This window comes from Onychomys torridus, chromosome 1 (genome assembly GCF_903995425.1).
Source record: "Onychomys torridus chromosome 1, mOncTor1.1, whole genome shotgun sequence".
Classification (NCBI taxonomy): domain Eukaryota; kingdom Metazoa; phylum Chordata; class Mammalia; order Rodentia; family Cricetidae; genus Onychomys; species Onychomys torridus.
The window spans coordinates 160333283-160361151 of record NC_050443.1 but is presented as its reverse complement, the minus strand read 5'-3'; the positions used below and the strand labels follow the sequence as shown (position 1 = coordinate 160361151).

The window sequence follows — 27869 nt, the reverse complement described above, 5'->3', positions numbered from 1 at the left end:
GCTCCAGGGAGGCCACCACCACACTGCACATGCTAACACTGCTGAAGGACATGCTGCCCTGCTTCCCAGAAGGCCTGGTGAAGAGCTGCAGCGAGACTCTGCTTCGGGTCATGACCCTGAACCATGTGGTAAGCTCTTTGGGTCATGACCCTGAACCATGTGGTAACACAGGAAGAATGGGACCAACCTAGCGAAATCATTGAGTAAAATCAGCAACAACAGAACCAGTCCCTGGTTCCGGTCATGGTGGATGTCTGTAATCCCTGCTGTTAACTCCTGAGGTGCTCTCTGCCCTGACCCTGCTTTTGCCATAAGCCTAGGACACCACATCATCCATGGTGTCAGAATGGGCCAGAGCATCTTAAGTCCATTTGGAAGCTGACTTTAGATATGTGTGTGTGTGTGTGTGTGTGTGTGTGTGTGTGTGTGTGTGTACACGTGTGTGTGTACATGTGTGTGGTCAGAGAACAACTTTAGGGAGTTGATTCTCTCTTCCTCTTACATGGGATTCAGTGATTGAGCTCAGGTCATCCCGGCTGGGTGGCACTTTACCTGTTGAGCCCTAATTTTGTTTTCTAGTGGTACTTGGGATTGAACTCAGGGCCTTTGTGTGAACTATATAAGGGCTCTAGCACTGAGCTGTATCTCAGTCCTTATATCATTTGGAATTTGTTATTGGTTGCCAGGCTGCCATGTCTTATTAGAGTGACAGTCCTCAGGGAGTCTGGGAGTCTAGGACACCTATTGGCTCCATTTAGCTCATATCATGGAGTTTGAGAGCTCCAGGGTGGCTGTGGATGTTGCACTTCCTTTCTAAGTCTGTGTGTCTCTTGCAGCTTGTAACAGCCTGTGCCATGCAGGCTTTCCATAGCCTCTTCCATGCCAAGCCCAGCACAAGCACCCTGTCTGCAGAGCTCAACGCTCAGATTATCACGGTGAGAGCGGAATTGTGGGAGGGTAGATCGCAGGGCAAGTCTTTGGAAGGCATTGCTGAGGGTGCCAGCTCTGCTGCCTTGCTATAACAGTGGGGTAGCATGGGCTAAGCTGTCCCAGTAGAGACTAGTCAGGCTTGCAGACAGGAGGAAGACCACTCAGATTGCATCAGTGGCATGGGAGATGGGCACTGACTCTTTCCTGATCTAGTTAACATAAATGATTTCAGCTTGAGCAGGGCTTTTAACCACAGATATCTGCGGGTGGACTTTTGGAGACACACATAAGTCTGTTGTGGAATAGAGTATTTGTTTAACTATATAAAGATAGGTTGCATTTGTTTGTGTTGCAGAATAATCATTTAACTATGTAAAGATGTGTTGCTGTTTCACTTGCTTGTGTAAGGCACCTGATTGGTCTAATAAAAAGCTGACCAGCCAATAACTAGGCAGAGAAGGGACAGGCAGGGCTGGTGGACAGAGGAAAAAAGAGGATTCGGCCAGCCAGGGGCCAGCCAGACATGGAAAGCAGGATAGAGAGTAAGTACGTAGATGAGGTAAACGAGCCCATGGGGCAGCACAGAGATGAATAGAAGTGGGTTCATTTAAGTTACAAGAGCTAGCTGGAAACAAGCCTAAGCTAAGGCCAAACATTTGTAATTAATAATAAGTCTCTGTCGTGATTTGGAAGCTGGCCGTCCAAGAAAGCCTGCTACATAAATCTTCCCCAAATTGTTTGCAAAATGTACGCTGAAGTGCGTTTCCTCAGAGAAAGAACTCTGGCTTCAATTGACTCCCAGGAGGTATGTGAGGCACCTCACTCCCATTCCTAGAGCCTTGTGTTTCTGGAATGTTGGACCTGGAAAGGTTCATGGCGCATGGAAGCCAGGAGGCTGGAAGTTCTGCCATAACCATGCATTCACAAGGGAATAGGAAAGGGTCATCATCCTTGGGGCTACTGCTGACTGAGACTCACCTGCTAATTCCTCTCTCACCTCTAGGCCTTGTATGACTACGTACCCAGTGAGAATGATTTACAGCCCTTGCTGGCCTGGCTTAAGGTTATGGAGAAAGCCCACATCAACCTGGTCAGGTAGGAATGTGGTGGAAGTCAGCCTAGGGTCCCCCTTTAGGCTGCCTGCTGTGCATGCAGATGGGAGGGATATGAGCCAGAAGCTGGAGAGGCCACTCAGCTCCAGGGTGTGTGTTGTGTGAGTGAGGATCAGCTCTGGGTTAGAAAAAGCAAGGGTAGGGCAGCATGGCTGTTCAGTCCAGTTCTGTCCTCACCAGAGCATTTACCAGCTCGCTGTGAGCAACAGGGTACCCTGAGGACAGTTCTTTTTGGGCTGGAGCCAGGTTTGAACCTGATTCTCGGCTACTCTGTGCGTGTTGGTGAGGGCTCATTCTCTTTGTATGGAAGAAGACTTCTGGGAGTCAGGGCTCTCCTTCCACCGTGTGAGTTCCAGAGCTCAGGTTGTCATACTTGGCAGCAAACTCCTTTACCCACTGGGCACCTCACAGCTGGATTCTTTGTTTTGTTTAGTTGTTGGTTTTTTGGAAGATGGGGTTCTCTTTACAAAGCTCTGACTGGCTGTCTACACTAGGCTGCCTTGAACTCACAGCTGTCTGTGTGCCTTTGCCTCCTGAGCACTGGGATTAAATACATGGATTAAAAACGCCTGCCAACACGCCTGGTCTGGCAGCCTTGATCTTCTCCTTTAGCTTCATAAGTTCTGGGATTACAATTGTGAGCCATCATGCCTAGTCCTGGTGTGATCTTTATTTTAGTTTTCTGCGTGTATGTGTGTGTATGATGTGTGTGAGTTCATAGGTGTTTAGTACAGGTACACACATGCCACATTGCACTTGTGGAGGTCAGAAGAAGAACTTGGGTCAGTCCTCACCTTCTTCCGTGTTTGAGACATGGTGTCTTGGTTGTTTGCTGTGGCATATGCCAGGCTGACCAGTCTCAAGTTGCCAGGGACTCTCCTGCCTCCACCTCCTGTCTTGGTGTGGCGTGCTGGGGTCAGTGCTGTGCCCAGCTTTATGGGGTTCGGGGCTCAGACTTAGAGCCTCATGCTCAGGCATGAGTGGCCTGCTGAGCCACTCCACAGCCTAGGTGAGGTTGGCTTTGTTCTTGTTGGTTTTTTTAACTTTTGTTATTTGTTTTGTGTGTACATGAGTGTGTGCATGTATGTGCATGTGGAAATCAGAAGGTGACTCTCAGGAATGGGTCTCTCCTTTACTGGGTGGACTCCAGAGATCACTCTCAGGCTTGGCTGCTGGGGTTGAGGGGCACCCTCACCACTGAGCTCTTTTGCTGACCCCAGGTGTGACGATTTTCACTTGTATGCTTTGGGATCTGATCACCTGGGGGTGCCTCCCTTCTTATTATGCTTATTATGTGGCCACGGGCAACCCAATGTGTGTCTCAGTGTCCTCATTTACAGGATGGGTGTAGGACTTAGTAACTGCTGCAAGGTTGGCATGAGATGTCTGTTGTTAATGCAGTGGTGGTGTGTAGTGTTATGCCAATGTTAGTAGTCTATGTTGATTTGACTCTGGGAAGGGTGAGGGCCAGCCCAGAGGGAGGTGATAACGAAGGCAAGCTCTCATTCTCTGTGCTGTTTATGGGCAGTTTGGACGTTTCACCCCATGTGTTACTTCAAGGACAGTGCCTTTCTGGAATGGCCTGCTGGGAGGGTGGCCACAGATGTTTCTACCTGAGCTCTGGTGGCTCAGGTCTCTGAGGCTTGGGGCCAGGTTCCACAGGAAACTTTTGTCTTCACAGGCTGCAGCGAGACCTGGGCCTGGGCCATCTTGCTCGGTTTTTTGGAAGGGCTGTGACCTGTCTCCTGTCCCCTCATTCACAAGTGGTAGTGGCTGCTACCCAGACTCTCAAGGTACCACAGCCTCCTCAGCACAGCCTTAGCTGGGGAAGCAGAGCCTGCTGCCCTGGCTCCCTGGCCACCCTGAGTGCCTAGCTTGGTCCTGGGGGAGCCTCTCCCAGTGGGAGACAGGCTTTGGGAGCTTCAAAAAGCAGCTGTTTGGGAGGGTGAATGGAATTGGGGGCTGCCTTGGAATAGACAGCCTGGGACCTCTCTTTGTAGGAGATCCTGAAGGAGTGTGTGGCTCCACACATTGTTGACATTGGCTCTGTGACCTCTTCAGCCTCAGGTCCACCCCAGTACATCGCTAAGATGTTCAGGTGAGTCTATGGTGCCCCTGTTAGGAGGGCACAGAGTTCTCTCTGGTGACCCGTGTTCTGCTCACCACTTTGGGCAGTGTACACAGTACCAGGTCTCTGCAGGACCGGGGTGAGTGCCAGACCTGTGCCTGAGAAGCTCCTGCCAGCAGGCTGCATTGTGTTTCAGAGGCGCCTAGACGAGGAGAGGTGCCATACTGTGGGACGTCAGAGTGTGGCTCATGGGTCCCCACCTCGGAGCTTCTGGACCTCGTAGCTGGGTTTGAAGGCAGCTGTGTTGCTTGCAAGCCCCAGGTATCTGGAGCAAGGCCTCTGGATCCTCATCAGTGGGAGAGCAGCAGCAGACATGTAGCTAAGAATTCAGTAACCAGAAACCACTGACCTTTGTGCTGGGAATTCGTATTAATCCCCTCTCACAGCTAGGAAAGGGAGGTCATCCAGCTCGTAAAAGGCTAACTGCAAAGTCTGCTGGGCTGCCCTCACACCTATAAGCAGTCATTTGAAGACATGGCTACAGGGTCCTGGGTCTGTTTGTCTTCTGTCTTGGTTTGGTGCTCTGGTGACTAATTCAGAGGGACAGAGGCCAGTTCCTGTACATATGGCATGATGTTTCAGGAACCCTCAAGGAGTAAGACTCTTGATCTCAGCTGCCCCTTGTCCACACACTGCTCCTTGTTGGCCCTTTCTGCCTAAAGTCCCCAGAGGCTCAGATATTGTGGGGCAGATGGGACCAGCCAGGGTTACCCAGAAAGGGTCTGAAGACTTTTCTCTCTGCTCAGGCCACCTGTTCCTAGCCATCCTCCCTCCTCAGGTCAAGTAGAGGAAGCATAAGATAGCAGCAATACACAGGCTAAGGAGCCCAGTGCAGTTACGGGCCTCAGTTTCCTTATCTGAAAATGGGGCATATTACTACCTACCTCAAGGGTTTCTCTTCAGACAGTAGGAATATGTCACTAAACTCAACATGGATACTTTCTGAGCATTAGCTGTCCACTTTGTCCTGCTGGGCCCCTCCCCTCTACAGGCTAGCTGAGGTCTAGGATCATGGTGCCAGCACTGGGATTTCCTGGGATGTGACCGTGGCCCTGACTGTGCTGCTCCTTGGCAGGGCAGTGGAAGAGGGCCTGACATACCGGTTCCATGCTGCCTGGAGCTCTGTGCTGGAGCTGCTGGGTGTCTTCTTTGAGGCCTGTGGGAAGCAAGCCCATCCTGTGATGAAGAAGGTGAGATGGGGCTGCTGGGCCAGGGAACTGGTGGCACTTGCGTCCTTGGTCTGAGGACTACCCAGAAAGAACATGTCATAGAGTGCCCACAGCAGGTGCCTAGTACCGTGCCTGCAGAAAGGTGACTGAGCACTGTGGGAAAAGCAGGAAGGTGAGCAGGGAACCACTGCCCATCCAGTTACCTTCACTGAAGTTAATTTAGAATCCTGGGAGGCCCTCGCCCTTTGAGACTTTTACAAATAGTTATTTATTTGCTTACTTACTTATTTATTTTAATGTGCATTGGTGCTCTGCCTGCAATGCATATCTGTGTGAGGGTGTCAGATTCCCTGGAACTGGAGTTATAGCCAGTTGTGAACTGCCATCTGGGTGGGAATTGAACCCAGGTCCTCTGGAAGAGCAGCCAGTATTCTTAACTGCTGAGCCATCTCTCCAGTTCCCCTTTGAAAAAATTTTAAAGGTTTATTTATATTCTGAGTGTTTTTTTCTGTGTGTATGTATGTGTACTACGTATGTGCCTGGTGCCCTGGGTGATGAGAAAGGGGGTCTTAGATGTCTTGGAACTGGAGTTACAGATGGTTGTGAGCCACCATATTGGGGCTGAGAACCGAACTCCAGTCCTCTGCAAGAGCATCAGTGCTCTTAACTGCTAAGCCACATCTCTAGCCCTGCAGGTTTTAATTGTCTGATTGCTATGTAACCAGTGAGTATAGTGTTGATATTTTAAACAGCCGTAGGCCTCAGGGTTTCTCCAGCCCAGGGTGAACTAGCTGAGTACTGGGAATCCTGAACAGACCCCAGGACAAAGAGCAGCTGGTGGATCAGCTCCTGGGTCTCTCATTGCTTCTTCCCCTTGCTGTCAGGGTCATGGGAGCCAACCTTGGAGAGGCCAGTCCCTGATTGGTTAGGATTGACAAACATGGCTTCCTGCCAAACAGGCAGGGCTATGAGAAGCAAGACTGGTTGGTCCTAGGGGAACTGGAAGGTGCCACTCTGCCTCATCATTATATTTGCTCATAGTTGGCTGCAGGCCAGCCTTGGTCACACCTTCCATTCTTCAAGATAATTGGGATCTACATTTGTATGTGAACGTTTGTAGTTTTTTGTGTTAAATGAAGCAGAGCTTTTTAAAAGTCCTGGGCCTTGGAAAGGGATTGGACACACCATTGAGTCAATTGGGTCATCAGTATGTGTCTCTGTGGAGCTTCATCTGTGCCATCTGGCTCCATCCTTCGGAGTGAAGCCTGGTCTAGACCGTGGATTCCTCTTCTGAAGATGGGTCTGAAGTAAAATCAGTAGGGAGTAAGGAGCCTTTTGATGCCTCAGCTCCCATTCCCTGGGCAGCAGAAAAACTGCATTGTTGTTTCTGTTACACTGAAGATTGAGCCCAGACCCTGAACACGCTAGGCAATTCTCCGCTGCACTGCCACACCTGGGCCCTGCCATCGTGTCCCTCTGTGTACCCTCTCTGTTCCAGTGCCTCCAATCGCTGTGTGACCTGCGTCTCTCCCCTCACTTCCCTCACACAGCAGCCTTGGACCAGGCTGTGGGGGCTGCAGTGACCAGCATGGGACCCGAGGTGGTGCTCCAGGCTGTGCCTTTGGAAATTGATGGCTCTGAGTAAGTGTGACCTGCTTGGTCTTCAGGAGCCCAGGAGACTTGTACAGCTCGTGCCCTTCTAGGAAGGGTGTCCACTAATTTTCTGTGCAGTCTTCTTCAGTCTTCTGTCTGTTACCTCTTCTCACTGAGTCCTTCTTCCTCACAGGGAGACTCTGGATTTCCCACGGAGCTGGCTGCTGCCTGTCATCCGGGATCACGTTCGAGAAACACGACTTGGCTTCTTTACCACTTACTTCTTGCCCCTGGCCACCACTCTTAAGAGCAAAGGTACGGCGGCGGAGCCCTTGGCTATGTGCCATCTAAGTCCTCTGCTCCCCATATCTAGGAGCCCCAGCTGGAGAGGTCAGAAAAGACTGAGTCTGCCATGGGCACTTGGCAACATTTCTCTGCAGAGCAGGGGATTGGCCAGCAAGGGTACTCCCTAGGGAGCCTCCACCCCTGGCTCTTGTTCCTCACTCCTGAGTCAAAAGAAAGAGTTCAAGCCCTTTGGGTAGGTTTTTCTCCCCGTGGTTTATATGTGGACAGCTGGCATTTGTATCCCCAGGTTCTGTATTACAGATTCAGTGAACTACGAACTAAGATATGCCGGGAGAAAATTCCCTGAACACTGTTGTATAACAGTTCTTCACTTGGTATTTCACTGCTGGGTTTGATGAGACATTAGAAGTGATTTCAAGAACAGGGGAATAGAGGTTGCATACAAACACTAAACTCTTCTACCTAGGAGACTAAAACATTCAGAGTTTCCATAGGGATCCTACAGCTAATCCCTCTTGGATACTGAGAAAAGGCTCTGTATACTATTATAAACCTACAGAGGAATATGTTTATATATATGGTTTCAAAGTTATGGAGATCTGCCTGCTCTTACCTCCTGTATGCTGATACTAAAGGCATGCACCACCACACTCTGCTACATCTGTAGTTTTCTAACAGTGAGGGTCTTTGTGATTTTGGTTTTTCAAGACAGGGTTTCTCTGTGTAGCCTGGCTGTCCTGGAACTTGCTCTGTAGACCAGGTTGGCCTCAAACTCAGAGATTTGCCTGCCTCTGCCTCCCAGGTACTGGGATTAAAGGTATTGGGTTGGGGATTTAGCTCAGTGGTAGAGCACTTGCCTAGTAACTGCAAGGCCCTGGGTTCGATCCTCAGCTCAAAAAACAAAACAAAACAAAACAAAAAAGGTATTTGAACTACCCAGCAATAATCATTGATCATTTTAATATATATGCTTAAAAATCTCATTGTTGCCTCACAGGTGGTGGTAACCTTGAACTCTGTGAGTTCCGGGACAGCCAGAAGTACTTAGAGAAACCCTGTCTTGAAAACAAAACAAAACAAAAATTATCTTCTAATTACTGAAAAGTCACTAAAATGGGGGCTCATTCACATTACCTGTAAGCAGTGGAGATATTGGTTTGTTTTTTTGAGACAGGGTCTCATGTAGCCTTGAATTTGGTGAGTAACTGAGGATTACCTTGGATTCCTGAACCTTCTGCCTCAGTTTCCTGAGTTCTGGGATCGGATCATAGGTTTCAACTCTCATGCCCAGATTCATAGATTTTTAAAATTTATTTAGAATAATTAGTGTTACTATTGATTTATTGGGGGTGTTACCTATATTTGTATCCTCACTGTAGGACTTTTGGTTTTGGTAAAATGAGACCAGTTGGCCATGGGGGTAGCTAGGGTCACACTGTCTTTTTTACACCCTCTAGCAATGGACCTGGCCCAGGCAGGCAGCACAGTGGAGTCCAAGATTTATGACACACTCCAATGGCAGGTGAGGGTCAGCTGGGGAAGGAAGAGGGATGGAGCATTCAGGAGCACAAGTCACTGATGACACTCTAATTTCCAAATTTCTCCCTCCCAGATCTGGACCCTCCTGCCTGGGTTCTGCACAAGACCCACAGATGTGGCTGCCTCCTTCAAAGGCCTGGCACGGACATTGGGCACAGCCATTAATGAGCGCCCAGACCTGAGGGTCACTGTGTGCCAGGCCCTACGCACTCTCATCACTAAGGGCTGTGAAGCAGGTAAATATGGGCTAGTTAGAAGATGACTTGAGGTGCTGGCCTGCTATGGCTCACACTGCTAGGCAGCCATCTGTACTGCTACCATCGCTGCTGCTGTTGTGATCCAGGAGGCTAACACTGGTCCTTGCCTCATACCTGGTACTGGCAGCTGCTGTGGATGGTGCATTCAGCATCCACCCTGGAGGCTTATGTTCTGTGTGCTGGCCTCAGCCTTTCCTGACAGAAGGTCCATTCTTGTGGCTTCCTAGTACTGCCAGAGGATCCCTAAAAGGACCTGCTGTGCTGGCCTGCCACCCAGTGACCACTGACTTACTGTTAGCTCTGTCCCTTCAATGCAAACTTGGGTCCTCTTCCCAGAGGCCGACCGTGCTGAAGTAAGCCGCTTTGCTAAGAACTTCCTACCGATCCTCTTCAATCTGTATGGACAGCCTGTTGCAGCTGGAGAGGCGGCTGCCCCTCGTCGTGCTGTGCTGGAGACCATCAAAACTTACCTCACCATAACCGAGTCTCAGGTGAGTGCCTGAAGGGAGGGGTGCTGTTGGGTTGGAGAGGTCAAGACCCCACCTCCAAGCCCTGGGGAATAGGGGACTTTACACCACGATTGTGGCTGGGCTGGGGGCTCCTAAACCATGGGGACCATGCTGTTATGGTCACTCTGTTTCTCTCTCCACTGGGGGCTGTCAGTTGGTGAATGGCTTCCTGGAAAAAGCCACCGAGAAGGTACTTGATCCTGCCAGCTCTGACTTCACCAGGTAAAGTACTCAGGGCTTCCTCACTTGAGTTTGGGAGCCAGAGGGTACCTAGCGGAGGCCTTTGGAGTCACTCTGGAAGTCTTGAAATATCAAATGTCCCAGCTGTTGAGAGGTGTGACTAGTTAATTATTATTAGAGGATGAAAGAGGACTTAGAGATAAATGGCCCAGGTTCAAATCCCAGTTTCACCACTTCCCAGCTCATGTAACACTGAACAAGTTACACACTCTGCCTCTGAGTCCTCATCTGTAAAATGGGTGTGGTAATAGTACCTGCAACATGGTTCTATGAGGACAGAGAAGTATCTGTGAAAAGTCCAGAGCACTACCTGGTTCTCTGAGTGCTATGTTGGCCATTCACAAAGAGAGGCCCATGTCCCACCCAGAGTGGGAGTAGCCTCTGCCCTTCTCTGGTCCCTTAAGCCCCTTCCTGTTTCCCACTCTGGCAGATTGTCTGTCCTGGACCTGGTTGTGGCTTTGGCTCCACACTCAGATGAAGCTGCTATCAGTAAGCTGTACTCTACCATCCGGCCCTACCTTGAGGTGAGCTCCTTACAACTTGCCTCTCCTGTTGTTGGTTGTTTTTTAATTATTTTATTCTTTTGGGGGGCCCGCCACCTAGCTCCCAAATAATCACACTTGGAGACTCTTGCTTTCTTATGAATGCTCGGCCTTAGCTTGGCTTGGCTTGGCTTGTTTCTTGCCAGCTTTTCTAACTTAAATTATGCTGTCTAGGCCAGGTGGTAGTGGTGCATGCCTTTAATCCCAGCTCTTGGGAGGCAGAGCCAGGCAGAGTTCGAGGCCAGGCTGGTCTACAAAGAGAGTTCCAGGACAGCCAAGACTGTTACACAGAGAAACCCTGTCTCGAAAAGTTAAAAAAAAAAAAAAAAAAAAAAATCCTGTCTGTCTTTGCCTCTGGGCTTTCGCCTTTCTTTCCTTCTTATTCTGTGGCTTGCTATGTAGATGGGTGGCCGACCCCTGGAGTCCTCCTGCTTTCCTGCTCCTCCTCTTCTCCTCCCACATCTCTCCTATTTATTCTCTGCCTGCCAGTCCCACCCACCCTTTCTCCTGCCTAATAAGCCGTTCAGCTCTTTATTAGACCAATCAGGTGTTTTAGACAATCAAACTCATAGAGATCTGCCTGGCTCTACCTCCCAAGTGCTAGGACTGAAGGCACGCACCACTGCCACCCGGCTTTTATCTCTTTTTTAAAAAATGTTTTATTTTGGGGTTGGGGATTTAGCTCAGTGATAGAGTGCTTGCAGGCCTGGGGTTCGATCCTCAGCTCTCCCCCGCAAAAAATGTTTTATTTTATTTATTATTTGTATGTGATGATGAAGGTAGGTAGATGTCTGGGGACAACTTAGTAGAATTGGCTCTCTCCTTCCACCTTATATGGGTACCAGGGATCTAACTCAGGCTGTAGGGCTCACACCATCAGGTAACAAGTACATTTACCTGCTGGACCATTTTGATGGTCTTTTTTTTACTGGGTAGACCCAGATTCTCATGGATGCTGGGCATGCACTCTGTGAGCCATCTCCCCTACCCCCAGAATCTTGTATACAGTGAGCCTGCCTATGCATTTGCTCATGCTGGCCCTGTCTGAAATCATGCTGTGACTTACAGCTGTGCAGAGCTCAGCCCAGTAGCACCCTCCTGGGCACCAGCTCCCCTATTCCCTGCCAGTTTGTAAAGCAGCTAGAGGATGAATTTGCTTTGGGGAAGAATGTTCAGGTGGACACAGATGTCTAGGACAAGCTCCCGACTTCAGGAGGACATCTCAGGAAGAGTGCTGGGACGGTGGTGAATTGCCATGTGAATGCTGGGAATTGAACTGGCCCTTTTAGGAACAAGTGCTTTCAGCTACTGAGCTGTTGCCTCAGCCCCAGCGTGTTACTTAGTGGTGGTAAGAAGAATGGTCCAGTCAGGCCTTGTCCCTGAAGCTACGGCAGCTGTTTCCAGACCAGCTTCTCTCTGAATCCCCTCTAGTGCTAGCCGCAGTAGATTCTTGGGATGTCACAGAATGGGCTGGAACCCAGGCCCTTCCTTATTATCTCTGCTTTATTTGCCCCCTCAGAGCAAGGTCCATGGGGTTCAGAAGAAGGCCTACCGAGTACTGGAGGAAGTGTGTGCCAGCTCCCAGGGCCCTGCCGACCGCTTTGTGCAAGGCCACTTGGATGATCTGAAGAAGACTCTGCTAGACTCGCTGCGGAGCACATCCTCGCCTGCTAAAAGGGTGAGGGTTGCAGGGCTGCCTACCCGCAAGGAGGGAGGAAGGGGTCAGCAGGCAGGCCCAGGGAGCAGTGACACTGAGGGACCCCAGTGGTGCCTTTCCGCCCACAGCCCCGTCTGAAGTGCCTCATACACATTGTGAAAAAGTTGTCAGCTGAGCATGAGGAGTTCATCGCTGCCCTTGTCCCAGAGGTAAGGAAGGGACGCATGCATGTGTGTTTTGCTAGTTCTTTCTTTTCTTTCTCTCTCTCTCTTTCTTTACTTTTTAAGGATTTATTTTTATTTTTACATGCCTTGGTGTTTTGCCTGCATGTATGTCTCTGTGCGGGTGTTGGGTCCCCTGGAACTGGTTTTACAGACAGTTGTGAGCTGCCATGTGGATGCTGGGAATTGAACCCAGGTCCTCTGGAAGAGCAGCCAGTGCTTTTAACTGCTGAGCCATCTCTCAAATCTTGGTTTTGTGACTTCTTAAAGTATGGTTTCCAAGCGATGGTTGTGAAGTGGGAGCTGTAATGGTGATGAGGATATGCTCCATCACTGCCTGGGCATGTGTGGCTTACCCAGGCTGCCACCTAGATAGCATGTGCTAATGAGGCTGTTTGGCCAGGTGATCCTGTGTACAAAGGAGGTGTCAGTGGGTGCAAGGAAGAATGCATTCACTCTGCTGGTGGAGATGGGCCATGCTTTCCTGCGATTTGGCTCCAGCCAGGAAGGTGAGACTGGGATACAAGCTGGGGTGGACACACTGCAGGCTAGAAGACCCTTAAAGTTGCTGGTCTTAATGAAAGTGGGGAGGGAACTCCTTACTCTGTTCTGCTTGGGGCTCTGAGTAGACTGCTGTTCTAGGCCTGTGGTGCTCATCCCTGGGCTCCTATCTTTAAGTGACTGTCCACTCTGCCCCCAGAGGCTCTGCAAAGATACCTTGTCCTGATCTATCCTGGACTTGTGGGTGCAGTTACCACAGTGAGCTGTAGCATCTTGGCTCTGACCCACCTCTTGTTCGAGTTTAAAGGTAAATATGTTCACTTGAAGGCCTAGGATGCCTTCCTGGTAAAGAGTGCCCTGAAGGTCAGGACAGGGTGGTGCCAGAATGGGGGAAAGTGTCAGGAGGAGGGAGATCCAGAACCCAGCCCCGTCTGCTTCCCCTCACCACCCAGCAGTGTACAGTCCCAGCATCCTGGGCCTTTTGTCAGATTGAAGGAGGCTGACCAGTCCCTGGGTCTTAGTTCTGGTCCCTGCTCTCACCAGCCACATGAAACCTGGAGTAACTTCACTAACCTAGAATCTCTGTTAATCTCTAAATGGAAGACCAGGGCCACTCCATGGGTGGTGATTGGAACTGTGTGAGACCACAGAAAGGCCCCCTGCTAACATCTGACCCATGGGCGGGTCTTGGGTTCAGGTGGTTCTGGTCTCTGACAGTGGCTCCTGTGCACAGGGCTCATGGGGACAAGCACAGTGGAGCAGCTCCTGGAGAATGTCTGTCTACTACTGGCTTCCCGCACCCGTGATGTGGTCAAATCTGCACTAGGCTTCATCAAGGTGGCTGTGGTGGTCATGGACGTGGTGCACCTTGCCAAGCATGTGCAGCTAGTGGTGAGGCTCCGATTTCTTGACTGATGGAGGCCCCTGAGGTGCCTGTGTGGACTCCATGGGACTTGGGTCATTAGTTTAGAATGTTTTCATTAGCCACTGTTGATCTGAGCGGCAGAAGGACATTAGGAGTGTGGGAGGGCATTGTAGGAGAGTGCTGACTAACAGAGAAGACACAGTGCCCACAGTGGCTCCTGTTACCCTGTGTCCGCTCCACAGAAACCAGACCAAAGATCAAGGACAGAGCTCCTCCACATTGTACAGACAGAGAAACTGAGACCAGATCCTCACTCTCAAGGTCTAGTCTCGGGGCTCAGACTGGGCTCTCCCTCTGCAGGACCTCTCTCCACACCACCTGCCGGGTCACAGATAAAAGGGACACAGAGAGCCCCTTTGGGTTGTGTCTCCAGACTTTTGCCCAGGGGAACCTCCCCCACACTCACCGCAATTGGACTAGTTTGCTCACCTGCTGTCCTCATTTCTCACTCCCAGCTGGTTGACTCACATGAGGCTTGCCATCTGCTTGCATGTTGCTACTGAGTCAAGCCTTGACCTCAAGGAGGGGAGCAGAGATAGATGTCTTCTGAAAGCCTACAAACTAACCGGGATCCAGAGATTTAAGAAATGGCTAGAGTAGAGATCTATTATATCTACCTATATTTAGAACTTATAAAAATCCCTTCAAAGGATATGTGGGGACCTTGTTCCCTGACCCCACTGGAGACCTTACCGATAATAAGGTCTCCCACCCATACTAGGTAGGATGGGCATGACTGCATGATAGAAAGGAGACTACAAGATGCTGGAGAGTGTCTGGCAAAGTAGAATGAGTGAATTAGGTGGTACCTTTATGGCTACTCGGCGATCAGGTGAGCCTGTGCCTTAGTATTGGTAGTATGTGTCCCATCTAGTTGCTGTAGAGATCCATTGGAAGAACATGTGGAGAGTGTTGTCACCACAGTTGAAAGGATGATCACAGCTGTGTTCTAAGGGAGGGCCTAGAGGAAAGGTGGGATTCCAAATTAAGCAAGCCTTGTTGAACCAAGGAAGGGGTGAGCTGAGAACAGGACAGCTGGCACCTCCGCTCTTAGCTGGGCCCAGCTGTATTGTGCATTCATTGGTCTGGACAGCAAGGAAAGGTGGGCGGGGTGGAAGACATGCCATGCTCCTCCCTCTGACACCATGTGCTCTGCCTGCTAGATGGAAGCCATAGGGAAGTTGTCAGATGACATGCGACGGCACTTCCGAATGAAGCTTCGGAACCTATTCATCAAGTTCATCCGCAAGTTTGGGTCTGTGCACTTGAATGGGGTAGAGTCGGGGTATGGGATTCTTAGTCTTTCAGGGGTCACAAGAAAGGCTTCCCCATTCCTGAACAGCTCCTGCCCCTGGGGAGGGATGCCTGGCAAGTACCTCTGGACAACCCTTCCCTGCCCCACTCAGGTTTGAGCTGGTGAAGGGTCTGCTACCTGCTGAATACCACAAAGTCCTGGTCAACATCCGCAAAGCTGAGACCCGGGCCAAGAAGCATCGTGCCCTGAGCCAGGCTGCTATGGAAGAGGAAGAAGAGGAGGAAGAAAAAGAGGAGCCCATCCAGAGCAAAGGAGACAGGTAAGACCGTGGCGCAGTCCTTGAGGCCCTAGTCTACCCTACCCCAAAATCTGTCCTGGCAGTGCCTTAAGTCCCCACCTCTCCCGGGAGAGCTTAGGTGTTGGACTTCTCTAATTTAGCATTGAGGAGATTTTGGCTGACTCTGAGGATGAAGATGAGGAAGAGGAACGAGGCCAGAGCAAGGAGCAGCGGAAGCTGGCACGGCAGAGAAGCCGGGCATGGCTGAAGGAAGGTGGTGGGGATGAGCCCCTCAATTTCCTGGATCCCAAGGTGGCCCAGCGAGTCCTTGGTGAGCAAGGAACAGCTGACAGAGGAGCCCAGAGTGGACCTGCCTTGTTGCTTGGTTCATGGGTGGTAGGTGGGGTTGGTGTCTGAGGATAGCCTATGGGCAGGGGCTTTGGTGTGTGTGGGTTCTGAGGGAAGAAGGTATGAATTGGTTAGGACTGGCCTACCATCACCTCATGCCAATCTTCACTAGCCACCCAGCCTGGACCCAGGCAGGGCAAGAAGAAGGACCATGGCTTCAAGGTGAGCGCTGATGGCCGGTTGATCATACGTGAGGAGGAAGATGGGGACAAGGTGGAGGAAGAAGACGGCACTAAAGGTAGGGTCCCGTCCCCCCCTCCTCCCCAGGAACAGCTGCTCTGCAGCTAGGGCTAGGGCTGTGCTGGCCTGATACTCATGTGCTTACTGGGGGCTCTTGGCCTGTTCACACAGTGACCAGGTATTGAGGAAGCATAGGGAATAGATCTGAGCTTACATCTAAGGCCACTCCTGAACATTCTGACTCCTCAGATTTTTCCTGACCATGCTAAACATTTTTATTTCATATACTATCTATACTTATTTATTAATTTACCTATGATCTTTTTATACAGTATACACACATATAATTTAAACCAGACTTGGAGGGAACTCCCCGCACTGGGGCAGATGTGATCATCTCCTCTGCTTCTTTTTCCTTATTCCTTTTTGTTGTTGTTTCGAGACAAGATTTCTCTGTGTCCTGGAACTCACTCTTTAGACAAGGCTGGTCTCGACTCACAGAGATCTATCTGCCTCTGCCTCCCAAGTGCTGGGACCATAGGTGTGTGCCACCACACCCAGGTTCCTTATCCTTTTTGTTGTTCGGTTTGGTTTGGTTTTTAATAGAAACTGGCTGAGCCCTGTAGCTGATTTAGAGGAAGAGCCAGCCTATGGGATACTTCTAACTTCACAACATCTGTGTTGTACAACTGTCCCTCAGGCAGGACCACTCAACACATTTAGTAGTCTCTCCATGTCCTCTCCACACCCATGTCTTCTAAAAGAGTGTCAGCCTTCCCAAACTGAGCATACACTCGTCTAGAATGTGTGAAGCTCTTGATTCTGTCCCTAATTCTGTGGGGACAAGTGTCTGCCTTCTGGTTTCTTTGGATCTCACTGCTTAGCTCTGGGCCGTTGACTCTCCTGCTGTCCTGACTGTTGCTCATGCCGTGCCTCCACCCGCCACTCGTCAGCTGCTCGTCTGTCTACACTTCATATAAACGGGGCTTGTGCTGGTCCTTCGGCTGTCTCTTCTCTGCTCCCTCCCAGCCTGTGTACTCTTCAGGCTCTTGTGCACTTGGTGGCCACTAACTGGTGGGGATGTCCCTCCCCTCTCCCTGCCTTCCGAGCCTCTCTGTTCTGTAGAATCCCATACTGGTCCTTTATAGCTTCTCCAGGGTCCCTTAGCCATTAGGCCTCATCCCCACAGAACTCGTGCGAGGCAGCTGTCCTCCTTCTTTACATCTTTAATCACAGGCTGGCTCATTTTCTTGCATGCTGGGGGCTGAGCCCAGCCCATGGTACATGCTCCGATGGTGCTCCACACGTGCTGTCTTTATTGTCCTGTGGCTGTTGCTTTGCTTTGCTGGAATCTCTTCCCTGCAGATGGTCAGATTCATACTTCTTCTCTTATTCCCACTTGGTGCCAGTACGCAGAGTGGGTAAAATTGTCCTTTCACTAAGTGGGGACATGTATGGGGTGGGGCTGACTCCCAGGAGTCTAGGGGCTGTCCTTGAGTCACTCACATCTTGAAGAGGCCATATGGTCTGGGAGTGGAGGGCAGCAGTTTGATCTCCCATGGAAAGAGGACACAGGTCTGGGGAGGGCAATTCTCTGGGACTGGAGCTGATGTCCCCTCTTCCTGCTATGCCAGGAGGGAGTGTTGTCTTTCTGTTGACACAGCAGCTGCACCTGAACCTGCTGCTGTTTCAGCCAGCAATTGCGGCTCTGGCTCCAGTTACTGGCCTGCTTCTCAGGCAGTGGCCCGAGTGGGTGGGGCTTCAGAGTGGGTGGGGCTTCACTTCCTGTTGGATCCGCCTGCCACCACTGCCACCAAATGTAGTTTTTAACTAAATCTCCATGTTTCTATTTATCACTAAGACTCGGGAGTCAGAGGCTGGGATGAACACCTGCTGGTTCAGAGAGGTTGAGAAGCAACTAGCCGACCTTCTCTCTTCTCTGGTGTTTCAGAAAGAGAGCATCCTTCTGCTCCGCCAAACCAAAAAGACCACCACACTCAAAGTCCCTACTACTTCCTGTGTGTCTCTTTATTCATCTCCAGGCTCTCTCTGACTCTCTAGGATTACTTTCTGTCAACCAATTGCTGACTCTGCCTCCTGACCCAAGGTTGATTTTATTTAATTAACACAAATGCAGACTTGGCTTCACAGTGTGATTGAATATCCTACAAGGGAGCAGGCAGTTAAGGTAGGTTAGGGATGCCCGAGTGCTCATGAGCCTGTCTGCTTCTGACTCCAGGGGAAGATGAAGAGATGATTGATGACCTGATGGAAGATGCTGGTGTCAGAAGTGTGAGTAATTTGTGGCCTCATCCTGGCCCACAGCTCCCATACCCCAATCCGCACACATAAACACTGCATCTGCCCAACTCCCTCAGTGTTTAAGATTACTGGGGCAGTATGGATGGGCATGTAAAGTGAATCAGATTAGAGCTTGGCATGTGATGAACTTCCCCATGTGCCTTCTGGTAAACCAGGACCTAGGAGCTAATTTATAGTTAAGAATGTGTCAGAGGGCTGGAGACCTGGTGGCTTAGTGGTTCAAAGGGCTTCTCACTCTTGCAGAAGACCTGGATTTGGTTCCCAGCACCCACATATTAGTTTACAACTATCCATAACTCCAGTGCCAGGAGATCCAACACCCTTTTCTGGCCTCCATGGGCACCAGATACACATGTGGTAAAAAATACATATATATATATATATATATACAGGCAAAACACTCATACAAACAAAATAAAAACAAATCTTAAAAAAAAAGAAAAGAATAATGATGATGATGATGATGATGTAGATGTAGATGTAGTATCAGAGTGTAGAATGCCATTTGGGGGCTGGAGAGATGGCTCAGAGGTTAAGAGCACTGGCTATTCTTTCCAAGGTCCTGAGTTCAATTCCCAGCAACCCTGGTGGCTCACACCATCTGTAATGAGATCTGGCGCCCTCTTCTGGCTGGCAAGGACACATGCAGACAGAACACCATACATAATAAATAAATAAATGAATAAATAAATAAATAAATCTTTTTTAAAGTGCCATTTGGAGAACTGAATGAAAACCATGTAGAAAAGTCAGGAGTGAAGAGGGTGGTAAGGAGCAAGAGCCTTCTCAAGGATGCCCCCTGGGATAGTCATTTGTGCCTCTGTTGCACACTGTGTGGCCCTCCCCTCCACAGACCACTCCAGTGTGGCTCAGCTCTGCTTATTCGGACTCTTTTCGGGCCTGGTTCTGCCCTCCCCAGGCACCTCACTCAGTCTTAGTCCAGCCTCACTTTCCATGCAGTAGGAAGCCTAACCTGGGCCCAGGGTTCTCTGTAGAGTCCTTGTGTGTAGAGAGCTTGGCACTTGGGGATGCTCAGTGAGCCATAGCTGTCCTTTTTGATCATTGTTTATTTTCCCAGGAATTATTCTGGTTGAGGCCTCCCTGGCTTTTCTGGAACCTTCCTGGGGGGCTGGCGATCTCTTGACAGCTGCCTTTTATTTCTGGCCAGCAAGGACTGGCCATAGTCTCTGTAGATGGCCCTCAGCTCAGAACTGGCAAAATTAAACATCTTTCCTTGAGGCAGTAAGAGGGTTCTAGGGGTGACCACATTAGTGGCTGGCTCCTGACAAGTCAGCCCCAGCCCCTAACAACCCAAGGCTCTCTGTCTGGCAGTTGCTGAGTCTTCTTGTGTACATGGTTCTGGGAGCATTAGATGTTAGAGGGTAAGGCATTCTCAGTGGAAGACTAGTTAGTAGGCTAGCCTTGGCTATGCACAGTGGAACTAGGATAAAGCTCAGCCATCATCCTCTGTTGTGCAGCCAAAGCCCCACATGTCCAGTTTCTGGTACTCGCTAGACATCCATAGTTCTGTGTTACAGACAGTGGATCTGGCATCCACATTCCTGGACACTTGTTCAGCCTGATCTTTTGACCTGGCACCCCTGGCCCTCAGCTCACCTACAGACTCACAAAGCTTCTAGGCTGGTGTCACAAACCACAGGATAGGAGCGAGCTTTGGGAACTAGGGTACACCTGGCTGACCCACCCACACCCCTACCCACTATATAATGTGCTTACTTGATTGCTAATGCCTAAGCCCAAATATCCCTGTGGGCTGGTCCTCTTTCCTTCCTATGTATCCCCCAGTGTTGGCGCCAGGCATGCAGTAGGTACAGTAAGAAGTATTAGCATGTGCTATGTCATAATCGGATGAGTCCATCCCGTTGACTTACAACTTCTGTGAACCTTCTGTCCATTGAAGGACTGTAATGAATAGCTTGGTCCAGGAATTCCCACCTACCCAGGGACTAGGGAGGGAAAGAAGTAGTCAGAGAGGCTTGGAACCTTGCTTGCCTATGAGAAGACAAGGACCTGACAGTAGCAGCCTCCTTTAATAGCTCCAGGGTGTGAAGTCCAGTGTGAAGAGGAAAGTCCAGTTGTCAGAATATGGTCAAGATTCCCCCAGTTGTATGATGGGAGATAATCACTCCCCTTGTGGGCTTGCATTTCCCGTGCAGCTGGGGATGAGAGCTTGGCAGAGGGCCTTGTCTTAAGGCAGGTCAGTGCTTCTGTCCCTGCCCTTAGTATCGTGTAGTCTGAAGGAGGTAAAGCACCCTTTGCCTACTGACTCCCTGCTTGTTGCCTCTTTCTATAGAAAAAAAAGCTCAAGCGTCAGAGGGACGATGAGGAGGATGAGCTGGAGATCCCGCCTCGGTACCAAGGTGAGGTATCCTTTCTTTCCATGGGACAGACAGTTTCCCTTCACCTGCATCAGGCTGGAGTTATAGAGAGGGAAGCAGAGCCATGAAGTCGCTGCACTCAGTTGACAATTACACAGATTGGCTGATCTAGCACTCAGGACTAAGCTAGGGGACCAGGAGATACAGGCCTCAGAGAACCTAGAGTTAGGTTTGTGCATGGTAAATCTAGCCCTTTTGGCAAGTTCCTCCCAACCCAGCCATCCTTCCAGGAGGCTTGTGAAGTGTTAGCTAGCCTTTTTTGTATGCTCCAAGATTAGAACCCTGGTCAAAGGGTTCCTCTCTAGTAGCAGGGTGGCTCCTCTGCTTCCTGAGGTTCACCATAGGGCTCTGGCCTGGGTTTCTCCCATAAAGCATCTGGAGATCCAGAGCTATGGAGGTAGTCTCCCGTTTTTGTTTTTTGTTTTGTTTTGTTTTGTTTTTGTTTTTGTTTTTTCTTTTTTTTGGTTTTTGGAGACAGAGTTTCTCTCAGTAGTTTTGGTTCCTGTCCTGGATCTTGCTCTGTAGACCAGGCTGGCCTTGAACTCACAGAGATCTACCCAGCTCAGTCTCTCATTCTTGTAGCAGTATGTCCTCTGGGCCCCATGTCATACTAACCCTACTGCAGGACCTATGACTTCTATCCTGCATTCAGAGCCTGGCTCCCTCCTGTACTAAGATGATATTTTGGGCAAAGGACATTATAATCCATGGGACAAGAAGCCTGGGCTCAGGACAACTTGCCCAGCTGTTACCTAGCTGTGTGACCTTGTTCTGTCACACTGCTGGAGTTCCATATTTATGTCTTGGAGGGGTTTTCTGAGATGCATTGCAGGATTCCATCCATGACTTTTGAAGTACAAGCCAGAAGTGACAAGCTGACCCTGGGCAAGTTTTCTTGCCTCAGTTATCTCTAGTTCTCACTTGCACAGTGGGGTAGGTAGTTGCTTCTGTACCAGAGTCAGAACAGGGTGGAGCATGGGAAATGCCCGGTCCACAGGCAAGGGTTAGGAGTTTTACAGGTAGACCCTGTGTAACTTTGGAGAATGCGGGTCATTTGTGTTAGTACAGAGCATATGTGTTCCTGGGAGTCACTGGGCAGTATCTCTTCAAGGGAGCACTTTAGTCATTGCTTGTCAGGATATGGAACCAAGCTCCTTGTCTTCTGTCCATCTTCCCAGAGGCCCTTTGAGAGAGGTACTTCCTGCCTCCCAGAGGAGGGTCACTCTGGTTCTGCCTGATTTGTGATCCTTGTGCTTCTCTATAGCTGGAGGCTCTGGCATCCATCGCCCTGTGGCCAAAAGGGGTACGCCTGGAGCCGAATACAAGGCCAAGGTGAGAGCTGTGGGCAGGGTGTGGGGCCTCCTGATACCAGGAGGATGATGAAGGGCAAGGAAGAACTGTGCTCATCACTATCCTGGGTGCTTTCTTGAGTCAGACAGGGCAGAAAAGACAAGGGGCACTTAGGGAATGTGGCATTTGAAGTTGGGGGCCTTGACAAATGGCCTTAGAGACAGAGAAACTTGTTGATGTCATCTGAAGGAGAAAATGAAGGGGAGAGGGGGGACATTAGGCTAGTTGAAATCAGGGACAGGGAAGGGACCCCACACTCTGACCGACTCTGACTTTGGGATTTTGATTTTTGTTTGTTTTTGCTTTTACTGTTTCTCTGGATGAGCAGAAAGCAAAGGGTGATGTGAAGAAGAAGGGCCGGCTTGATCCGTATGCTTACATCCCACTCAACAGAACCAAGCTCAACCGCAGGTATGATGACGTGTGAGGTAGTAGGCTCCACACAGGGCAGGGTCTTTCTTACTCAGGTCTCTTGTGGTTATTTATTTTTTGTTGTGTGTATGTGAGTACCTGTACCTCTTGTGTATGAATGTGGAGATTGTTTCTATTGCTCCTTACCTTATCCTCTGTTAAGGCAGTTCTTATCTCTGTACCTGGAGCTCAATGACTGTCCAGTCCCCAGCACCCCTGAGATTGCAGATGCAGCCACCACACCTGGCTTTTGACATGGGTGCTGGGGATCCCACCTTGTGCAGTAAACGCTTTGCCCACCTCGTTTTACTGCTTTACCCCAGCAGCCCAGCCCCGTTTTTATTTTACTTTTTTATATTCATTTTTGTGTGTGTGTATGTGAAAGACAACTTGTGTGAGTCAGCTCTCCTCCCATCATGTGGGTTCCAGGTCATCAACCTTGACAGACAGCAAGTGCTTTTACCAGTCATTGGGCAAGCCCCCTTATTTTTATTTTATTTGTATTTATTTATTTATTTAATTTTTTTTGAGACAAGGTTTCTTCTGTCTGTGTAACCTTGATTGTCCTGGAAGGTGATTTAAGACCAGGCTGCCATCAAACCTAGAGATCTGCCTGCCTCTGCTTCCCACGTGCTATCCAATACCACTGCCCAGCTTGCTTGCTTGCTTGCTTTCTCTCTCTCTCTCTCTCTCTCTCTCTCTTTCTCTCTCTCTTTCTTTCTTTCTTTTGGAGCTGAGGATTGAACCCCAGGCCCTGCACTTGCTAGGTAAGTGCTCTACCACTGAGCTAAATCCCTAACCCCTCCCAACTTTATTTTTTAACATGTACTTACATGTATTGTTAACTTGAACTCTTGTGTGTGTGTGTGTGTGTGTGTGTGTGTGTGTGTTTATGTGTGTGTTTATGTGTGTGTATGTTTATGTTATGTCATGTGCCTGCCCCATGTTGCCATTATTGGCCTCAATCTCACTATCTAGCCAAGGCTGGCCCATTGTGAAATATTATTTTAACTGTGTAAAATGTCTTACATTTGTTTCTGCTGCTTTTGTTAATGATGTAAAGACGTGTTACATTTGTTTGATTAAATAAAATTAACTTGAGGTCAGGAGGCTGAGTCAGCAACTAGCTGATAGGAAGTGGTAGGGAGGAACTAAGTGTAGCTAGGGTTCTTAAGTGGGGGTGGGGGTGAGCAGCAAGATGTCCCCCTTTTTTAGGAGACATGAGCAAGGAGAGAAGGTTAGCTACTTGCTATTCATCCTCTCCGAACAAGCAGAATTCACCTCAACCTTTGAATCCTGCCTTCTATAGAAGGATAGAGATCTAGTAAAGTTTCCTTTAGCAGCCGGTGCCTGGGGGATCAGAATTCCCACCTGGCTGCAGCCAAACTGAACCTGCTGCTGGTAGCTTCAGAGTTGCAGTTGCTGCTTGGCACAACAATTGCTTAAGGTGCAGCCACTGTATTGAATGCAAAACAACATTTGGTGCTCCACATTGGGTGCCAAAATGTAGTTTTTATTTGTTTTGTATTTTTAAACTCTTTGTGGGCCACCACCCAGCTCTGAAATAAACACATGGAGACTTATTCTTACTTATGAATGCCTGGCCTTAGTGTACCTTGTTTCTAGCCAGCTTTTCTTAACTTAAATTATCCCATCTACCTTTTGCCTCAAGGGTTTTGTCTTTCTCTATTTCTTTATTCCTTTTTTCCTTCTTCTGTGGCTGGCTGGGTGGTTGGCCCTTGGTGTTCTCTCTCCTTTTTTGCTCCTCTCTCTTCTCCTATTAGTTCTTTCTGCACGCCAGCCCCACCTATTTCTCTCTCCTGCCTAACTATTGGCCACTCAGCTCTTTATTAGACCAATCAAATGTTTTAGACAAGCAAAGTAACACAGCTTCACAGAGTTCAACAAATGCAACATAAAAGAATGCAACACATCTTTGTATCATTAAACAAATATTCCCCAGCATAAATGAATGTAACACATCTAAAACTAATATTCCACAACACACTGGCCTTGAACTTTTTTTTTTTTTTTTTTTTAATGATTTATTGGTCAGGAAGTAGTGACAAACACCTTTAATCCCACCACTTAGGCAGGCAGATCTCTGAGTTTGAGTTCAGTCTGGTCTATAGGGTGAGTTTTGGAACAGCCAAGGCTACACAGAGAAACATTGTCTTGAAGGGGGGAAAAGTTTTATGTGTTTGTGTGCAATTATGTACACACATAAGGACAGTTTCTGGGGAAAGCCAGGAAAGGGTATCAGGTACCCTGAAGCTAGAGTTACAGGTAGTTGTGAGCCAGTAAAGGTAGATGTTGGGAATTGAATTTGGATCCTCTGTAAGACCATTATGTGCTCTTAACCTTGAGCCATGTCTGTAGCCCCCTGACCTTGAACTCTTGATCTTCCTGAATTAGACTCTCGGGTGCTAGGGTTACAGGAGTAAGCTATTATGCCTTGCTTAACTACCTTTCAAAACCCAATCATGGGGATGGAAAATTTGGCTTATTGGCTAGGAACACTTGTTGCTCTTGCAGAGGACCTAGGTTCAATTCCCAACACCCACATGGCAGCTCACAATCATTTGTAACTCCAGTTCCAGGAGATCTGATGCCCTCTTCTGGCCTCTGCAGGCACTAGGCACACATGTTGTATGCTTGCACACATGCAAGCAAAACATTCAAACACATAAAATAATCTGAAAAATAAAACAGTGGGAACTTGTCAGATATTCCTTCTTTGGAGCCCCTCTCCTCATGAATTTCTCCCTTAAATCTATACAGTCTCTCTTCTTCTTTTACTTATTTATTTAAGATTTATTTATTTATTTATTTATTTATTTTATTATGTATGCAGTGCTCTGTCTGCGTGTGTCCCTGCAGGCCTGAAGAGGGCACCAGATCTCATTACAGATTGTTGTGAGCCACCATGTGGGTGCTGGGAATTGAACTCAGGACCTCTGGAAGAGCAGTTGGTGCTCTTAACCTCTGAGCCATCTCTCCAGCCCCTTGTTTTGTTTTTTCAAGACAGGGTTTCTCTGTGTAGTTTTGGTGCCTGTCCTGGATCTCCCTCTGTAGACCAGGCTGGCCTCGAACTCATGGTGATCCACCCGCCTCTGCCTCCCCAGTGCTGGGATTAAAGAAGCATGTGCCACACTGCCCGGCCCAGGCTCTCTCTTCTTAAAAATAAAATAAATCATGATCTTAGGTCACAGAGATTCTGGAATATATACATTCTACATAGTCACATCTTTAATAGTTTTCCATAATTTGCTTTTCTGATCTTCTTGGAAAATTGGTTATTTTACTTTGACTATTAAATGGGATTTTTGGTATAGGTGTGGGGACCATATGAGGTGTGTAAGAGTGCTTGCAAATGTTATATTCCTAGGGAAATGGGTTCCAAATGGAATTCACAGGGAGGCATCTGCAGATGGGCCTTTTGAGGAAGGCTGGTTGGATAGAGTGAGTCTTGACCTAGTCTAAGTTCGTTAGTGGAAGAATGGATGGGGATTTTGTGCAAGAGCCCAGTCAGGACATAGGACTGTCCACCTATGTCACTCTGTCTCTGCCAGGGGTGCCCATCATCTGATTTTGTTTTTCTGTTGTACCAGGTTTCCTGTGTGGGATCTCAGGCTGTCACTGAACTTGCCATCCTTAGCCTTCCAAGAGCTGGGATTGCAGGCATGCACCACCACATGTCAACACTGTGAGGAGAGAGAGCTTCTGTTCTTAGTAGGATCAGCTCTTTTGTTCTTTCTTCTTGCAGGAAAAAGGTGAAGCTACAGGGACAGTTTAAAGGTCTGGTGAAAGCCGCCCAGCGGGGATCCCAGGCGGGACACAAACTTCGCAGAAAGGATCGTCGGCACTGAATCCTTGGGGAGAATGGAGCTGTTCTCTGCCACAGTCCAAGGCCCTTTTCCAGCCCTCATGCTGTTTAACACCAGCTCCAGGTGTGAGCCTTGCAGAACATGGACAAAGAGTGACTCATTGGAACCAGAACACCGTTCCTAGAGAGATGCATAGGATTTGGAAAGTCCAAATGTCCTTAGAAACATTGTCAACATCTAGGGGTGGAACCACGTGACATTGCTACCTCTGAGAAGCCCGTGAGGTGCTTTGCTTTCTGCCCAAAGTGGCCATGAGAGCAGAGTGGTGACCATGGTCTGCATGTGGAAGGTCGTCTGTAAACAGGCATAGAATAAATGTACATGGCCATGCATCAACCTTGAAAACAGAGTTTCATCTCTGCCCCTCCAGGGGTAAGAAAAGCACCTGACTACGGGCCATCCTGAGTGGTGACTTGACCCCTTCCTATCCAGCTCCCAGCAATCTGACCAATAGTGTCACCGTATGTCAGGAGGGCTTCCTCCAAAATGGTATTAGGACGTGGAGGGAGGAGTGAGTGCTCCATGGTTGGTAGGATCACGCTTGAGCACCAGGGACCCAGAGTAGAAGGCAGTGGCTGGCAGTTCTCAGAGCTGCATCTTGGGCTGCCGCTGTTCACAGCCTCTATCCACATCTCTGCCCATGACGCAGTGGTCACTGAGCCCTTCCCGGCCCCGCAGTTGTTGAGGGAACCAAGCCGAGAGTGGAGAGGAGTGCTGCTTGCTTGCTTGCTCGGCTTGTTTTCTTACACCTTCCAGGACCACCTTGTCCAGGGGTGGCCCAGGGCTGGGCCTGATGGGGGTGTATTTTCCCATATCAGTCAGTAATTGAGAAAATGCCCCCCAGAATACAGGCCGATCTGATGGAGGTGTGTTCTCAGCCGAGGGCCTCCTGAAGGTGGCTCTGGCCGTGTCAAGTAGACAGAAAACTAACAGCACACCTATCTCCGCTGTTCTTTCTCCTGGATCTGGTGGTGCAGTGTGATTCCCTTTTAAGTGCTGCTAAGGCCACTTGACCCATCAGCCCAGCATTTGCTCTGGGTGCGTTTTCCCAGTAGGCAACCAGAAGCAGAGGACCCTAGGGCTCTCGCCAACCTCGTTTATAGAGTATGCCTTGTCTTGATTAGTGAGCTCTGGCTCTTACCTTTTCTTGTGAGATGAGACTAACAAACACATTCTGCACTCCCCACCCTACCCTGGGGGTTTCTCTGTATCACCCTGGCTGTCCTGGAACTCACTCTGTAGACCAGGCTGGCCTCGAACTCAGAGATCTACCTACTTCTGCCTCCTGAGTGCTGGGATTAAAGGTGTTGGCCACCACCAGCCAGCTACAACATACACATTGTTAAATAGTTCCTGTTCTGGTTTAATTCCCTTAGCACTACGATGTCTCTAAGACTTCTGGGTTTAGTATCTCCCATACTAGGGCATTTCCACCCATGACCTTGGGCTAAAAATCTGAGGGGAACCACAGTTTGCCAAGAGGTGGCACTGTTTACATGCCTTGCTCACAGAAATGGAGAATGGGCAGCCAAAAGATTTATTAAGGATTTACAAAGGTTTTCTAATCATGACCCCCATTATCACCACTCAGCATCACATCTATCTCAGACCAGGCCTTTCCTGGCCCCTCTTCTCTCAGGAAATGGAACCACATGCATTAGGGAGCCTCATGTAAAGGAGGGATGGGGCTGAGCCAATCACCTGGTATTGATGTCTTTACTAAGAAGCCTGAAACCAGCCTGCTTATTTTA

The 27869-nt window shown here is 49.2% G+C and overlaps 1 protein-coding gene across 1 annotated transcript in view; it reads left to right on the top strand.

Moving 5' to 3' along the window:
• Rrp12 (ribosomal RNA processing 12 homolog) overlaps nt 1-26454 on the top strand; it is a 37633-nt gene extending 11179 nt beyond the window's left edge. Inside the window, exons 8-34 of the mRNA XM_036169390.1 lie at nt 1-128; nt 837-935; nt 1934-2025; nt 3724-3835; nt 4043-4140; nt 5246-5360; nt 6838-6980; nt 7126-7247; nt 8696-8760; nt 8851-9013; nt 9371-9525; nt 9698-9765; nt 10214-10307; nt 11845-12003; nt 12111-12191; nt 12607-12712; nt 12904-13011; nt 13438-13595; nt 14793-14884; nt 15036-15203; nt 15323-15492; nt 15682-15807; nt 17989-18041; nt 20386-20452; nt 21735-21802; nt 22149-22231; nt 25998-26454. Coding sequence (XP_036025283.1) covers nt 1-128; nt 837-935; nt 1934-2025; nt 3724-3835; nt 4043-4140; nt 5246-5360; nt 6838-6980; nt 7126-7247; nt 8696-8760; nt 8851-9013; nt 9371-9525; nt 9698-9765; nt 10214-10307; nt 11845-12003; nt 12111-12191; nt 12607-12712; nt 12904-13011; nt 13438-13595; nt 14793-14884; nt 15036-15203; nt 15323-15492; nt 15682-15807; nt 17989-18041; nt 20386-20452; nt 21735-21802; nt 22149-22231; nt 25998-26100 — 2996 coding nt within the window. The 3' untranslated portion in view covers nt 26101-26454. The remainder of the gene's footprint in view (nt 129-836; nt 936-1933; nt 2026-3723; nt 3836-4042; nt 4141-5245; nt 5361-6837; nt 6981-7125; nt 7248-8695; nt 8761-8850; nt 9014-9370; nt 9526-9697; nt 9766-10213; nt 10308-11844; nt 12004-12110; nt 12192-12606; nt 12713-12903; nt 13012-13437; nt 13596-14792; nt 14885-15035; nt 15204-15322; nt 15493-15681; nt 15808-17988; nt 18042-20385; nt 20453-21734; nt 21803-22148; nt 22232-25997) is intronic.
• Nucleotides 26455-27869: the final 1415 nt, after the last annotated feature.